The following is a 16,214-nucleotide window of genomic DNA, read 5'->3' on the forward strand; positions in this document are numbered from 1 at the left end:
GTTCTAGATTTTTTTTTTTTTGGTTTAGAGGTATTGCCTGTGGTTATCACTATTGAGGTCTAATTATAAATTAACCTCTTTTGTGTCACCCTTGCATTTGATATCATCAATGTTTTGGTCCATAAAATAGGACATTTTCTAATTGTGTTAAATGTATTTTCCTATAAATTTTTGTTCATGTATAGATTTTCATGTGATCATAAAATTATTTGTTCTTTATAAAAAGCTTAAATTAGGGCTGGGTGTGTGGCTCAGTGATAGAATGTTTACCTAGCATGCATAAGGCCCTGAGTTTTATCTCCACATACTCTTTTGCCATATTGTTAGCATTGACCACTTTATTATTATATATTTCCATATTGTCTTATGGAAAGACTTTTCATTTAATCTTTGTCCTAGTTTGTTCTTCATTGTTGTGACAAAATACTCTGACCACTACCAACTAGGGGAGGAAAGGGTTTATTTAGCTTACATCTCCCGGGTCACAGTTCATCAGGGAGCCCAAGGTAGGAACTCAGGGCAGCAACCTGGAGGCAGAAGCTGGAGCACAGGCCATGGAGGAACATTGCTTACTGGCTTGTTCCCCTGGCCCCTGTTCAGCCTGCTTTCTTATGCAACACAGGCCCACCTGCCCAGGGGTGGCACCACCCACAGGGGATGGGCCCTCCCACATCACTCATCAAGAAGATACCCCTCAGACATGGCCACAGTCCACTCCAATAGAGGAAATTCCACAATTGAGGCTCCCTCAACCCAGGTGTGTCAAGTTGACACTAAAGCTATCCAGCACAATCTTCCATGATAGCATAGTGATAAAATGCATTGATTTCCCCCCCCCTTAAGTGAATTCTTGTTTTGAACACTCAGCTTTACCTTTTCCTACCGCTCTTACCTTTTATAGTTTAAATACATCTTTATGCTTTAGTTTTCTTATCTGTACTGTGGCTACAGTTTACGAACATTAGTTGAATTAATTGCTGTAGAAACACATCGAATGGTAGCTGGCATATGTAATAGACGATTCTTAGAAACCTTTAGTCTCATTTGACCAAACTGTTGTTTCTGTATCTGTGCATACTCACTTTCACTGGCATCATTTCAGCTGTTTAATAAAACTTGGCCTTTTGCTACTGTTTTTCCATGGTACTTTGAAATAACTAAAGGGAATTATAAAAGGTACTGACAAATTAGAAATATCTGCTTAGAAGGTAAATATGAACTTAAACCCTGGGGCAAGTTGTAGATTATAAATTAAGGATGGCTTGTTTGTTACTTTTCCATGTTCATGAGCTAGTATTAAAATGAAAATTATAGCCGGGCATGGTGGCGCACACCTTTAATCCCAGCACTTGGGAGGTAGAGGCAGTCAGATCTCTGAGTTCAAGGCCAGCCTGTTCTACATAGTGAGTTCCAGGTCAGCTGGGGCTACAGGGAAACCCTGTTTCAAAAGGTCAAAAAAAAAGAAAGAAAGAAAATTGTTTGTTCTAAATAGACTTTAAAGTATTGTATTTAATTATTTATTTACTTTTAAATTTTTTATTATTTTTATTGTATATGTATGCATGTATTGCCTGCATGTAAGTAAGTGTACCCGTGTTGTGCAGTGCCTGAGGAGGTCAGAAGAGGCTGTCAGATCCCCTGGGACTGGAGTTATGGATAATTAGCTGCCATGTGGGTGCTGGGATTTGAATCCGGGTCTTCTGCAAGAACAACCAGTGTTCTTAACTGCTGAGCCATCTCTCTAGGCCAGTATTGTATTTTAAACTGGGCGTGGTGGCACAGGCCTTTAATCCAAGCACTCAGGAGGCAGAGGCAGGGGGATCTGTATGAGTTCAAGGCTAACCTGGTCTACATAGTGAGTTCCAGGTCACCTGGGGCTATAGAGAGACCCTGTCTCAAAAAGAAAAAAAATAAAATAATAAAGTATTCTATTTCTTGGTTTATACTTTGAGACAGAGAGTACCCATATTTTAAATATTTCTATAAATTAGATAAATTCTTATTTTTTTATTTTTTTATTTATTTTGGTCTTTTGAGACAGAGTTCCCCGTATAGCCCCAGCTGGCCTGGCACTTGCTGAGTAGACCTGGCTGGCCTGGATCTTACAGAGATCCTCTTGCCTCTGTCTCAGGATGCTGGGATTAATGGCATGCCCCTCCACACTTGGCAGATAAATTCTAAGGAAACCTTCTTCTAGCACATATCCAACTAAATAGGGGCAGTGGGGAGCAAGAAAGATACATAGGGCTATGTGTACTTAAAGAAATATAACTAAATTATTATTTTTTTGCAGGACCTTAATTCCCATTTTACATCAGAAAGCAAAGAGAGGTACTCCACACCAAGCAAAACAGGCTGTGCATTGTATACATGCCATATTCTCAAATAAAGAAGTCCAACTTGCACAGATTTTTGAGGTATATAAAATTGGTGTTTTTTTGTTTTTTATCTCTGTGAATTGATAAAGGTAGAATCTGGGTTTTTTTCTATGTAGTCATACATTAATGTATGATTTCCTTGAGATAATTACCTATTCAGCACTGTATTTTCAGCCTCTAGTCAAGTTTAAGTATTTCATATTGGAGGATGTTTTGTATGTGTGAACATTCTTATTGGGGCAGGGGGGTTTCTGAGACAGGCTGGCCTCCAACTCACAGAATTCTGCCTGCCTCTGCTTCCTAGGTGCTAGGATTAAAGGCATGCACCACCACTGGCCCTAGAACCTTCTATTTATGGTAGTTTTATCCACCCTGGCCAGTTTATCTTTACAGATTGTTAAAAGATAGCAGACCTGCCACATTTAAGGGCCTAACTACCATACCTGAATATTAAATCCTCTTCCTTCTAGGAAGGCATTCCTTTTACTTATTGGATATGGTATGAACTCCATGAATTCTTTTAATAATGTCATTTAAAATGCTGTCTCCGGATAAGAGATCACCAATCTAACAAATGCATATTGGGGAACAGAATAATAGTCTTGATTCTACCTCTCTTATTTGTGCTCATGTTTCCCCTTTTGGTCTTTTTGAGACAGGGTCTCCCTGTAGCCACAGCTGGCCTGGATTCACTATGGGGACCAGACTGACCAGGAACTTACAGAGATCCGCCTGCCTCTGCCTCCTAAGTGCTGAGGTCTACCATCACACCCAGCTCAAAAAACTTCTCTAGAATATTATAAAACTAACTGATAATTTTTTTTTGTTTTTGTTTTATTTTCATAGCCACTCAGTAGGAGTTTGAATGCCGATGTACCAGAACAACTTATAACTCCATTAGTTTCATTGGGCCACATTTCTATGTTAGCACCAGATCAGTTTGCTTCCCCAATGAAATCTGTAGTAGCAAACTTTATTGTGAAAGATCTACTAATGAATGACAGGGTAAGTTTTTCATTTAGTTAAATTATGGATCATGAGATTAAGACTATCCTCACCCCCTTTTCCTTTCCTTTCTTTCCTTCCTTCCTTTCTTTCTTTTTTTTTTTTTTTTTTTTTTTTTTTTTTTTTTTGGTCTTTTTGAGACAGGGTTTCTTGTAGGCCCAGCTGGCCTGGAACGCACTATGTAGACCCGGCTGGCCTTGAACTCACAGATATCCACCTGCCTCTGCCTCCCAAGTGCTGGGATTAAAGGCCTGTGCCACCACACCTGGCAACTCTTGTTCATCTTTATCACAAAAACATTTCTTTTTGTCTATCTGAATTCTGTGTGTACATGTGCTCATGTGGGTGACTGAGTGCAAAGGGTTAAATTTAGGCACATGCTTTATTTGTTAGGTCTGAGGTGATGGATCTACCTGTTACCCCAATCTAACCATTTCTCTCTGTATATATATCTTGTTCCCAATTAATATAATAATTATTTGGCAATTTAAAATTACATAGGCCGGGCGTGGTAGCCCATGCCTTTAATCCCAGCACTTGGGAGGCAGAGGTAGGTGGATCTCTGTGAGTTAAAGGCCAGCCTGGTCTACATAGTAAGGTCCAGGACAGCTGGGGCTACAGGGAGATCCTATCTAAAAAGACCAAAAAAAAAAAAAAATTACAATGGGTTTTTTGTTTGTTTTTTAAATTTTTTTTGGTCTTTTTGAGACAGGGTCTCCTTGTAGCCCCAGCTGTCCTGGAACTGGCTATGTAGACCAGGTTGGCCTTGAACTCACAGAGATCTGTCCGACTCTGCCTCCTGAGTGCTGGGATTAAAGGCGTGCACTACCATACCCCAAACAATGTATTTTTTAAAGGATCTATCAACAACCAGAAATATGTCCGAAATAGCCTAGTGTGGGTTTTTTTTTTTTTTTTTTTTTTTTTGTTTTTTTTAAAGATGCCTTTGAAGATGGAGTCAGAATCTGTTTGAGTTTGCAGGGGAAGTTTGATTGAAGGAAAAACTTTGCTGAATGCCTTCTGAGGACCACAATATAAAGGAAAATTTTAAGGTCTTGCCCTTGAGTAAAATCATTGCAACGGGAATACAGAGCAGTTGACAAAGAGCTGTGATGTTTGTCTTTATTGTTGGAGCGAGTACACGCAGCTCGGTGGCGGAAGGAGACAGCAAAAAGATAAGGCTCCTGAGCGTCCTCATGTATAGACTTTGAGTCTCCTTTAGTGCTCCATTTATATGTCACTTGTTTTTAAGCCTTCTCCAACCACCTCAAAAGATTTGTTTTCTTGTAATGAACCATTCTGCATGTTCCTTATGTAGTTGTCACACTGATCAAGCAGAATTTATTATTATCACAGTATCAAATAAGGAAAAAAACAGGTGGTGTGAGTTCTATTAAAATGTAAAAAGCTTGAGATTTTGTGCATGGATCTGTGTTTTAGCCATGAAATAAGCGGGGACTGGGAAAGGGTCACTGCCTTCTACTAGCTCTTTCCCGTCTTCCAAATGGCATCATCACAATATGTGAAAAAGTCAGGCCTGGAACTCACTATGTAGACCAGGCTGGCCTTGAACTCACAGAGCTCCGCCTGTCTCTGCCTCCCAAGTGCTGGGACTATAGGCGTGCTCCACCACACCGGGCAATAAGATATTCTATATAAATAATAATATAAGATTTGCCACTTTTAGTACATAATTCTCTCATGTATACATCCTCACTATTGTCTAGTCACCATCATCCATCTCCTGATACTTTGATTTTTCATTCATTCATTCATTCATTCATCTCTCTTTGTAGTTTTGACTGTCCCGGAATTCACCATGTCTAGGCTGGCCTGGAACTCAGTCCCTTTCTGGCTCCCAAGGCATGTACCACCACACCTGGCCTAAAATTTTTTTTTACTACATTCATTTATTTAGTTGGAGGGGTGAAGGAACAGGCCACAATGTGCATGTGGAGGTCACAGGACAACTTGTGGGCCCTAGGGGTCAAACTTAGGTGGGTAGGCTTGGCAACAAGTGCCTTTACCATCCCACCTGATCTATTTTTTTTTTCATCCCAGATAGAAATACTGTTCTGACTATTGAACAGTTAACTCCAGTTCTCCCTTAACATAGTCCCTCAGAGCCTCTGCTCTACATTATGATTATGAATTTACTCTAGATATCTCTTATTGTATAATATTTGTCTTTTTATATCTGGCTTGTTTCATTTGGTACCTTCTCAAGGTTCATCTACGTTTAGTATTATTCAGAATTTAATTTGTTTTGTAGCTGATAAAAGTCATGTAGTTTTGGTTGGTTGGTTGTTATTGTTGAGGTGTCAGTTTTTGGTGTTTGAGAAGTGTCTCATATAGCTCAGACTGATTTCTCAGTCTCTTAGCCAAGGCTGGCCTCTACCTTCATTGGCCTCCCAAATGCTGGGATTAGAGGCATATATCACTGAATCAGCAAGATTCATATATTATGGATATTAAGCCCTCCTTAAGTATTTTCTAAATCTAAGATTTTCCCCTTTATTGTCTGCCAAGAATTTATTTTACCTCTAAAGTTATCTTCTTTATTCATTTTTAGGTAATGTTTCTAAGTGGTATCACAGTCCAGTATCATTTCTTTTTTCACTTGTCAATATCCAGTTTTCACAACATTTGTTGAGAAAAAACTGAATTCTGCCCAGTAGCTTTGCTATAGATTTTCCCTACATTTCTTACTATGGGTGAGAAACTTCATAATCAGAAACAAAATTTTTCCTAGTAAAAGCTAAATTTCTTTACTTACCTATAGTCAACAGGTGAGAAGAATGGAAAATTATGGTCTCCAGATGAGGAAGTTTCTCCTGAAGTACTAGCAAAGGTAAATTTGATAAGCCTTTTGTTTTGTTTTTTTTTAAAAAAGGAATAATACTTACAGGTATCCTGGGTTTTTTAACTTAACAGTTAATAACCATTATTTAGTTAGATGTTTTATTTAAAAATTCATACCTAAAAAATTGTTTCTCAAAAACATTGTAGTTGGAGTGTGTATATGTGCAGGGGAATGGTGGTGAGAATTTACCCCAGGGCCTCACAAATGCTTTCCCACTGTTCTGCTACTAAGCTACACCCCTAGCCCTTTCCTTATATATGTCATTATCATCAGACTGCTAAAACCATCTCACTGAGTCTGGTTTACACAGAGACTGTAGAATGTCTGATGTGCTTAGCTACATGCCTTATCTAACCTAACCACCACAATAAAATTCATTTGGGAAAGATAGGTGATTTGTACCAAATTGATGGATCTAATAAGTGTATGTTAAACTTGAATTGTTAACTTTTTTAAAGTAATAGACTTGCAATTAAAAATAATAAAAGATTATTTCATCTTTAATAATTTGTTTTCTTTCATAGTCATCGGTATTTTATCCATTTTTTTCCAGGTTGCCATTAAATATAAATAATATTTAGAGCCTTTGGCTAGGTGGTCTTCACATATATTGATAACAGTCCTTTGAGTAGATACCTGCAAGTAATTAAGAACACAAGTAATTACGTAAGCTTCAAAGGTTTAGGTAGGAGTTTAAGGTGAACTAGATTTGATTCCTTATACAGTTTTTCAGTAAACAAAAATTTGAAAGTCCGGGACTGGAGAGATGACCCAGTGGTTAAGAACACTGACTGTTCTTGCAGAATACCCAGGTTCAAATCCCAGCACCCACATGGCCACTAACAACTATCCGTAACTCCAGTTCCAGGGGATCCAACAGTCTCTTCTGTCCTCTGCGAGCATTGCATGACATCGGTGCACTTACCTACATGCAGGCAATACATGCACACACATAAAATAAAAATATTTTTTAAATATATGAAAGCCTAGCTAAAGACTTGGTTTTAGTCAACATAGGTTTAGTGGGTATTTTAAATGTTTTCTGTTTTTAATTGATACATATTACACTTCTTATGGAGGGCATAATGTGTAAAGATTATATTGGATTAGTTAGCATTTATCATTTCTTTGTATTGAGAACTTATAAAATCATCTCTGTTAGCTACTTTGAAATGTCCAATTAATTACTGTTAACCATAGTTATCCAATTGTGTTATACTTTGGAGTTACTACTTCCACATAACTATGTTTCCATTCAGTTACCGGTCCTCTGTCCATCTCTTCCTCCTTAGACCCTGCCTAATGTCTATTAGCCAGTATTCTAAATAATTTTTTAATTACATATTTTCAAATAAGAAATCTTAGTGCTATAGTGTCAAAAACCTGGGGATTCAGACTTGAATAAGTTATCTATCATAGTAATGTTCGTCATTTGTCTTCTCTGTTGGAAATAAGAACACATGCAGCACTAGGAAAAGTTCTTGGTACAAATTAAGCACAGACTAAATATTAGTCCTTGTTACTGTTTATTATCCCATTGACTTGGGTAATTATATGTGTTTGCTGATCAGAATAGGTAAGGTTATACGTCTAATTAGTTTAAGTTAATCTTCCCTTTAATTGGAATTTTAAGTTGCTTTCTTTTTTTAGCATGTTAATATTTTGTAGGTACAAGCAATTAAACTTCTGGTAAGGTGGCTGTTGGGTATGAAAAACAACCAGTCTAAATCTGCCAACTCAACTCTTCGGTTATTGTCAGCGATGTTGGTTAGTGAGGGTGACCTGACAGAACAAAAGAGGATCAGGTGAGATTCTTCTTTCTAGTTTCCTTACCCCAAGGTCTGGTAAGAGCTTGTATAGAATTATTTAATGCTCATTATTACATGCTTTGGGTCAAATCTTATGTACCTAGGGTTTATATGTTTTTCTTCATTAATTATAACCAGTGCAGCATTAGTTAACATCCACATTTGGTTCAATTATGTAAGAATTGTTGAATTTCTACTCTTTGCAAAACACTTTGAGAAATATTGTAGCAAAAACAGGTTATCTCTGCCTTCAGACTACTTGCACTGTAGTAAAGTGGTTGAACAAGTGAAATGATTTAGGACCCTAAAAAAGATACACCTTTAATGTTGGCTCATAAAATGAAGAGAAGCGTCTGGTGATTTCCAGGAAGGTCTACAGATTTTAAAAATAAATAATAAATAAATAAATAAATAAGGGGCTGGAGAGATGGCATATCAGTTAAGAACACTGAATGTTCTTGCAGAAGACCTGGGTTCGAATCCCAGTACCCACATGGCAGCTAACAGCTGTCTGTAACTCTAATTCCAGAGGATCCAGTGCTTTCTTCTGACCTCCTTGGACATGGCACGACACGGGTGCACTTCCATATATGCAAGCAATACACATAGACACAAACACATAAAATAAAAATAAATAAAATATTAAAAATAAATAAATGGAAAATTAATTTTCATGCTTCAATTTATTGAAATGTCTTTTTGTTCTTTCTGAATTTTTATGTATTTGTATTTTATGTTTATGAGTGTTTTGCCTGCATGTGTGTAAGGGCACCATGTGTATATATGATGCTTACGTAGGCCAGAAGAGGGCATCATATCTCCTGAAACTGGATTGAAAGCTGAGCCTGGGTTTTCTGCAAGAGTAGAAAGTGCTCTTAACCCTTGAGCCATTTCTCCAGCCCTTCTTTCTCTTCCTTTTTATGTGAAGAAATTTTGAAGTCCCCTGTTTTGTTCAAATACTTGATGTACTAGAGGTCAAGAGCACCAACAGAGATAAAGATTTCTACTTGTGACACATTTCTACTTTAAAATTTATGGTAGGGAACAGAAGTTTTATTATTCAGTATTTATTGGGCACTGTTAGATACTAGATACTGCTGTGTTATAAAGATAACAAAAATTTCTCCCTCGAGAGTACAAAATAAGATTTTTGTATATATTTGTAATATACATATAGATAATATAGATGCACTAGATGATGTTTACTGTTTAGATAAATTGAAGTGATACAAAACTTTCAGAATAAGGTATCAATAGCCTTTTGTCAACAAAATGATTAGAGCTGAATTGGCAATAATGAGAAGTTTGTATTTGGCATTACTGTATAGTGTACTGAAAAGCATCATATCGAGATCTTAAAAATTAGTGATACATAGGCAAGACTATTATCAGTTGACCTGGAAAGAAACATTTAACAGTACCGTAGGTAGCTAATGCAATTTAAACTTAATACTCTCTTTCCCTAACAAATTGGAAAGAAAAATTTGGGGGGTTTGTCTTGAGACAGGGTCTCCCTGTAGCCCCACCTGGCCTAACCTGGAACTCGCTATGTAGACCACACTGACCTTGAACTCACAGAGATCTGCCTGCCTCTGCCTTCCGAGTGCCAGGATTAAAGTCTGTGCCACCTTGCCTGGCAGGAAAAATTTTTTTTTATTTTAAGAAATTTTTCTCAGTGGAATTGGGAAAATGGGTTCTGGTCTTTTTCTTCTATGAGTTGATACTGTCTTTGCAGGACTTTTAGGCATTTCATATCTGATCCTAAAATACGTTCTTATTCTTTGATTCGTTACTTTCACATTCATGAAATAAATAATAATGCAAAAATATACTTAGAGCTGGGTGTGGTAACTCAAGCCTTTAATCCTAGCACAGGCAGAGGCAGACAGATCTCTGTGAGATCAAGGCCATCCTGGTCTACATAGTGAGTTCTAAGCCAGCTGAAGGTACAGGGAAACACTGTTTCAAGAAGCATATACACATTTTTATTTATATATATATATATGTAAATGTATGTATTCTCTTATACATTATTTACCACTAAAAATAAGGGAGTGATTAACTGTGGAATGCGAGTCATGGACTATTTTTGTCTTTTTGAGACAGGGTCTCCCTGTAGCCCGAGCTGTCCTGTAACTCACTATGTAGACCAAGCTGGCCTTGAACTCACAGAGATCCCCCTGCCTCTGCCTCCCAAGTGCTGGGACTACAGGCATACACCACCATGCCCGGCAATATTTATTATTTTTATTTTATGTGTGTGAGTGTATTGCCTACAGTAAGTACACCTGTGTCATGCAGTGCCTACAGAGGTTAGAAAAGGGTGTTGGATACCCTGGAACTAGAGTTAGGGACTGTTATTAGCCGCCATGTGGGTGTTGGGAACCAAACCTGGTTCTTCTGCAAGAGCAGCCAGTGCTCTTAACCACTGAGCCATCTCCCCAGCCCCTGACTACTTGATCTTGGATGATAGAATGGTGTTTGCTTGGGCTCCAGAATTATAAATGTATATATCTCTACACTCCATTTATTAGTTATATTAATGTATATAAAGCTGTTAACTTTTCTAAAGGAGTCTCAAAAATCTTGTAGAGTGCAAATTAAATGGCATAAAGTTCATTTTCCCAACTTATACAATGAATATTAATATGTAGAGTATTTCACACACTGCCTGGCACAGAGCAGGCACTCAAATTTGAATAGCCATTTTCCATTCCTGATTTAATCTGCTACAAAAACCATTTCAGAATCCCTCGTGGTTAATGCTTACTGTTGCAGTTCTGTTCTCTAAGCAAGCCACGTTTTCTCTTCTGAAATGCCAAGCAAAAGTCAGTAGTCTTCAAATAAAAGGGCATGCTCAGGCAAGATGTGATGGCACACATCTTTAATCCCAGCACTTGGGAGCAGGCCTCTGAGTTTCAGACCAGCCTGGTCTACATAGCAAGTTATAAGCCAGCCATCCTGTCTTGAAAAAAGAAAAAAAGCTGGGCATGGTAGCCCACACCTTTTATCCTAGCACTTGGGAGGCAGAGGCAGGTGGATCTCTTGAGTTTGAGACCAGCCTGGTCTACATAGTTCCAGGCCAGGTGGTGCTACAGGGTGACCCTGTCTCAAAAAGACCAAAGAAAAAAAAGTAAAAGAAAAAAGGAACCAGGCGTGGTGGCGCATGCCTTTACTCCAACACTCGGGAGGCAGAGGCAAGCGGGTCTCTGAGTTCAAGGTCTCTGGTCCACATAGTGAGTTCCAGAACAGCTGGGGCTGCAGGAAGACCCTGTCTCAAAAAGACCAAAAAAATAGGAAAGAAAAGAAAAAAGGAAGGGAGGAAGTCTACATTTTCTACATTTAACCCTTGATGTCATGTAAGCCAGCAGGGTGAGGGTTCCACCTAGGCTCCCTTCAAAAGTTTCACTTTCACCAAGCTTGGTGGTGCACACCTTTAATCCCAGCAGAGGCAGGGAAAGGAGTCTGTGTGGGGCTACAGGGAGGCCCTTTCTCAAAAAGATCAAAAAATAAATTTTCATCTTGTGAAAGGAAGTTGACCCCAGGGACTAATACTGAGATGTACACTGGCTCTAATCTCTTTATCTTTTCCTGGAAATATTTGAATGATACCTCTTCACTCATAATTTTCTTGTTGCCAATCATCAAACATACAGCATTAATTCTAGTTCTGTGTGTATAAATGCATATTTATTTAATGCAAGTTTTCACAGTATGCATTTTGATTAGAATAAAGTAGAATCAATTGGGTAGTGATGGATTCAAGGTAGAGAATGACTTAGAAATAAAGATCAATTTATTATCAGAAAACCAGTGTTTGAGCCTTTTCATTGTGTAGAGTTCATTGACACAAAGTAACTTGCCTGTATCTGTAGATTATATTATTTTAAGTATATTATCTACTATCAGTCTTCAACGCAAAAAGGAATCAAACATTTTTGTGTGTAATAATGGTTATAGGAAATGTTTTTCTTTTTTGTTTGTTTATAGTAAATCTGATATGTCTCGCTTGCGATTAGCTGCTGGTAGTGCCATAATGAAGCTTGCTCAGGAACCTTGCTACCATGAAATTATTACCCCAGAACAGTTTCAGCTCTGTGCACTTGTTATTAATGTAAGTAATAACCTCATTTCATATGTTTCTTTCCAAAGTTGACTCCATTTACTTTTCTGAGTAAAGACCTACTTTATATATGAACATACAAAAGAGATTGCTGTTGTTCCCTATTAAAATGTCTTCCAAATAGTAAATTATTTATTACTCTAGTCTGTCTTTCTGGGGGGAGGATGTCTTTTGAGACAGAGTCTCCCTATAGCCCCAGGAACTCACTATGTAGACCAGGCTGTCCTGGAACTCACAGAGAGCCACCTGCCTCTGCCACCCCTGAATGCTGAGATTAAAGGCGTGCGCCACCGGCTTAGTATGACTTTTTAAAAATATTTAACCTTTTTTGTTTTCTTTTGTTCTGTAAATGTTTGCCCATTCATGTACTTTTGTTTCTGTGCTGATATAGGATGAATGTTACCAAGTAAGGCAAATATTTGCTCAGAAGCTGCATAAGGCACTTGTAAAGTTACTCCTCCCATTGGAGTATATGGCTATCTTTGCCTTGTGTGCCAAAGATCCTGTGAAGGAAAGAAGAGCACATGCACGACAGTGTTTACTGAAGAACATCAGTATACGCAGGGAATACATAAAACAGAACCCTATGGCTACTGGTATGTACCTGATAGTTCCCAGTTGTGCTCATGTGTTTTCTTAGTATGCGTAGGAGGGGCACTCACATTTCCATTTCATTTGTAACAAAACAGGTAACTTTATAGAATATTGTCATTGCAGTTGTAATATACTTTAAAACTGAAATCTTTTATTCTGAGTCCCATTTATTTATGCCACATAAGATTGGGGGTAACTGCATTTTATTATGAAATCAGCAGATGTCAGAGTATATACATTTTTTTTCCTGGCTTGTCCATTGTCTGCTATACAATTTGTTTTAATTTGGCTTTAATTAAAACTAAAGTAAATATTTCATTATCATCTAGGAACATGTTACCTCTGATTTGTAAATAACTGAGGATCAAAAATGAAAACCAAGCCAGGGTGTGGTAGTACACACCTGTAGTCCCAGTACTTGGGAGGCAGAGGCAGGCGTATCTCTGTGAGTTCAAGGCCAGCCTGGTCTACATAATGAGCTCCAGGCCAGCTGGGGCTAAAGGGAAACCCTGTAAATAAAATAAAATAAATAAAATTTAAAAAAATAAAATTAAATTAAAATTAAAATAAAAATAAAAAAAAAAGAAACCAAAATGGTTTGAACTCAAACATAGGAAGGGATTTACAAAAACTATTATTGTTAATAATGTTTTCATTTTAGAGAAATTATTATCACTGTTGCCTGAATATGTAGTTCCATACATGATTCACCTGCTAGCCCATGATCCTGATTTTACAAGATCACAAGATGTTGATCAGCTTCGTGACATCAAAGAGTAAGTCATGTTTTTCATGAATTCTACAAATTATGTTTACTTTTCAGATTTTTTCCTATTATTCTCATTGGAATTTTTATTATTCTGTGGTTTTGTTAATTTATTTTAATTGTAAGCTTTTTTTTTTTTTTTTTTTTTTTTTTTTAAAAAAAAAATCCCTGTAGCCCGAGCTGTCCTGTAACTCACTATGTAGACCAGTCTGGCCTTGAACTCACAGAGATCCACCTGCCTTTGCCTCCCAAGTACTGGGACTACAGGTGTGCGCCACCAAACCCGGCTTTAATTGTAAGCTTTTAAAACAAGCTTTCAAAACTATTCCTGTCCAGCCAGTCCTTTCTTATTCTTTTGATTGTTTCTTATTTGTTGGTAGTTAGCTTTTTGAATTAGGAATCTGTATGCTTAGGGTCATGTTCAAATCTGTATTCCTAAGGTCATCTTCAAAGCCTCTCTCTCTCTCTCTCTCTCTCTCTCTCATCACACATGCACACACACATATACACACACATACCTCTCCATAAAAGTAATCTTATGGTGGCTGCAGAAATGCTTCAGCAGTTAAGAGCACTCCTCTTGCAGAGGAGCCAGGTTTAATTCCCAGCACCCCTTTGGCTGCTTATAGCCATCTGTAACGCTTAATTTCAGAGGATCTGGTGCCCTCTTCTGGCTTTCTCAGGAATTGTATGCGAATTGTGCACTTACATATACAAATTTTTAAAAATATTTTGTTTATTATTTTTATTTTATGTGTATGCATATATTGCCTGCATGTAGGTAAGTGCACCCATGTCGTGCAGTGCCCACAGAGGACAAAAGAGGCTGTCGGATCCCCCAGAACTGGCGTTACAAACAGTTGTTAGCTGCCGTGTGGGTGCTGGGATTTGAACAGCCAGTGTTCTTAACCACTGAGACATCTCTCCAGCTCCCATATATAATTTTTTTTTTTTTTTAGTTTTTAAAGTAATCTTTAGGGCTGGGGTTATGGCTCAGTTAGTAACATGCACAAAGCTCTGGATTTAATCCCCAGCCCCCCACATAAGTCAATCATGGTGGCATATACCTGTAAATTCAGCACTTGGAAGTGGAAACAGTTGGTCAAGGTCATCCTCAGCTACATAGCAGTTAGATGTCAGTCTTGGATACGTGAGACCGTATCTCAGAAATCCAGAAGAGATAAAAAGTAACCTTTACATGTATCCTAAAACAATAATATCCAAAAAACGTGCTCTTACGTGAAATATTCTGGGGCAAGTTTACAATTATAACACATTTAAGGTATTATTTATATAAATTAGAATTTTGTGTGTGATGTAGGATGAAAGAATTAAGAGGCTGAGAAATCTCTACAAAGACCTCTAAGAAACTTTGAAGCTATACTTTCCCTGTTGCATGTTTTTATTTTGTTTGTTTGTGGTTTTTGTTTGGCCCTGGTGCACTGGAACTCACTATGTAGGTGAGGCTGGCCTCTATCTCACAGAGATCTGCATGCCTCTGCTTCTGGAATGCTTGGGTTAAAAGCATGCGCCACCATGCCTAGCTCTCTATTGTGCCCTTAAATTAGCACCATCAGCTTGTGTTTAAAGTATTACAGTTTTTCTGTGTGACTCATTAAGTTTTATTCCTAATTAATTCCTTATTAAAGACTCAACATTTATCTCTATCTCCTATAGCTTTGGCCATTAAAATGGTGTCAAAATCTTAACAATTGAAAGAGATGTTGTATACTTTCCAGTATTGCTTTTTTTTTTGGTCTTTTTGAGACAGGGTCTCCCTGTAGCCCCAGCTTTCCTGGAACTCACTATGTAGATCAGGTTGGCCTTGAACTCACAGACATCTGCCTGCCTCTGCCTCCCGAGTGCTGGGAATAAAGACGTGCGCCACCACACCCAGCCCAGCATTACTTTTTCATAGCTTTGGGCTATGAACTTATATTTTGAAGGCCTGTTATTCTGCTGTTCCAATATATCATTACAGTGATGCTGCCTTTTATATATCAATTTTTTTCTATATTTTTTTACATAGTCATTTTTTTAAAATTTTTAATAACTATATGATTAGAAGAAGCATTTCATTACAGCTTTAACATATTCAGTAACACACTCCAGAGCAAGAATACATCTCTTTCGCAAGTGGCTGTAAATTTTTAGGTTCACAGTTGAGTTAATACAGTTATACAATATTGGACTCAGTATAAACCCTGTAAGACATAAAATTGAATGGGTTTTTAACCTTTAAAAAAGATCTCCATTTCATTGTAGAATATATTGTTCCTTGTAGAAAGATTCATTGTTTTTGCTACCAACACTGAGGTGTTGGTGCATGCATCTCTCATCTGTATGTATCTATTACTAGTCATAATCGGTTGCACTTGGATCCTTGGCTTGAGGCCTATAATAATTTGGTCAGAGGGACATAAAGGACAGGTTTTGCTCCTTTCCCTCCTAGGTTGACTAGTTCCAGGGGGCCTGTGGAACATCTATCAAAATGTCCTGTAAATATGGTGAGTTACCTGTCCTCTTGTTCAGGGAGGCCATGGAGACCCCACATGATGGACTTGAACTAGTGTCCAGTCTACAAAGAGGAGGGTCAATCAGAGGAAACATCTCATTCATGCTTCCATGTGAATCCAGAGCAGGACCTTTGACTTATCTTCACATAGATGGAACTGGT

General features: G+C 37.8%; 1 protein-coding gene across 6 annotated transcripts in view; it reads left to right on the plus strand.

The window, feature by feature from the left end:
• The window catches only part of Pds5a (PDS5 cohesin associated factor A), a 161,824-nt gene that overhangs the window by 100,631 nt on the left and 44,979 nt on the right, over nt 1-16,214 (plus strand). For all 6 annotated transcript variants that reach the window (XM_008827242.3, XM_017796663.2, XM_017796664.2 and 3 more), the window contains 7 exons: nt 2,294-2,417; nt 3,225-3,383; nt 6,166-6,234; nt 7,915-8,051; nt 12,045-12,168; nt 12,569-12,773; nt 13,433-13,547. In XM_008827242.3, the coding sequence (XP_008825464.1) occupies nt 2,294-2,417; nt 3,225-3,383; nt 6,166-6,234; nt 7,915-8,051; nt 12,045-12,168; nt 12,569-12,773; nt 13,433-13,547 (933 nt within the window). The remainder of the gene's footprint in view (nt 1-2,293; nt 2,418-3,224; nt 3,384-6,165; nt 6,235-7,914; nt 8,052-12,044; nt 12,169-12,568; nt 12,774-13,432; nt 13,548-16,214) is intronic.

This window comes from Nannospalax galili, unplaced genomic scaffold, assembly GCF_000622305.1.
Source record: "Nannospalax galili isolate Female #2095 unplaced genomic scaffold, S.galili_v1.0 scaffold772, whole genome shotgun sequence".
In the NCBI taxonomy this organism is placed as follows: Eukaryota; Metazoa; Chordata; class Mammalia; order Rodentia; family Spalacidae; genus Nannospalax; species Nannospalax galili.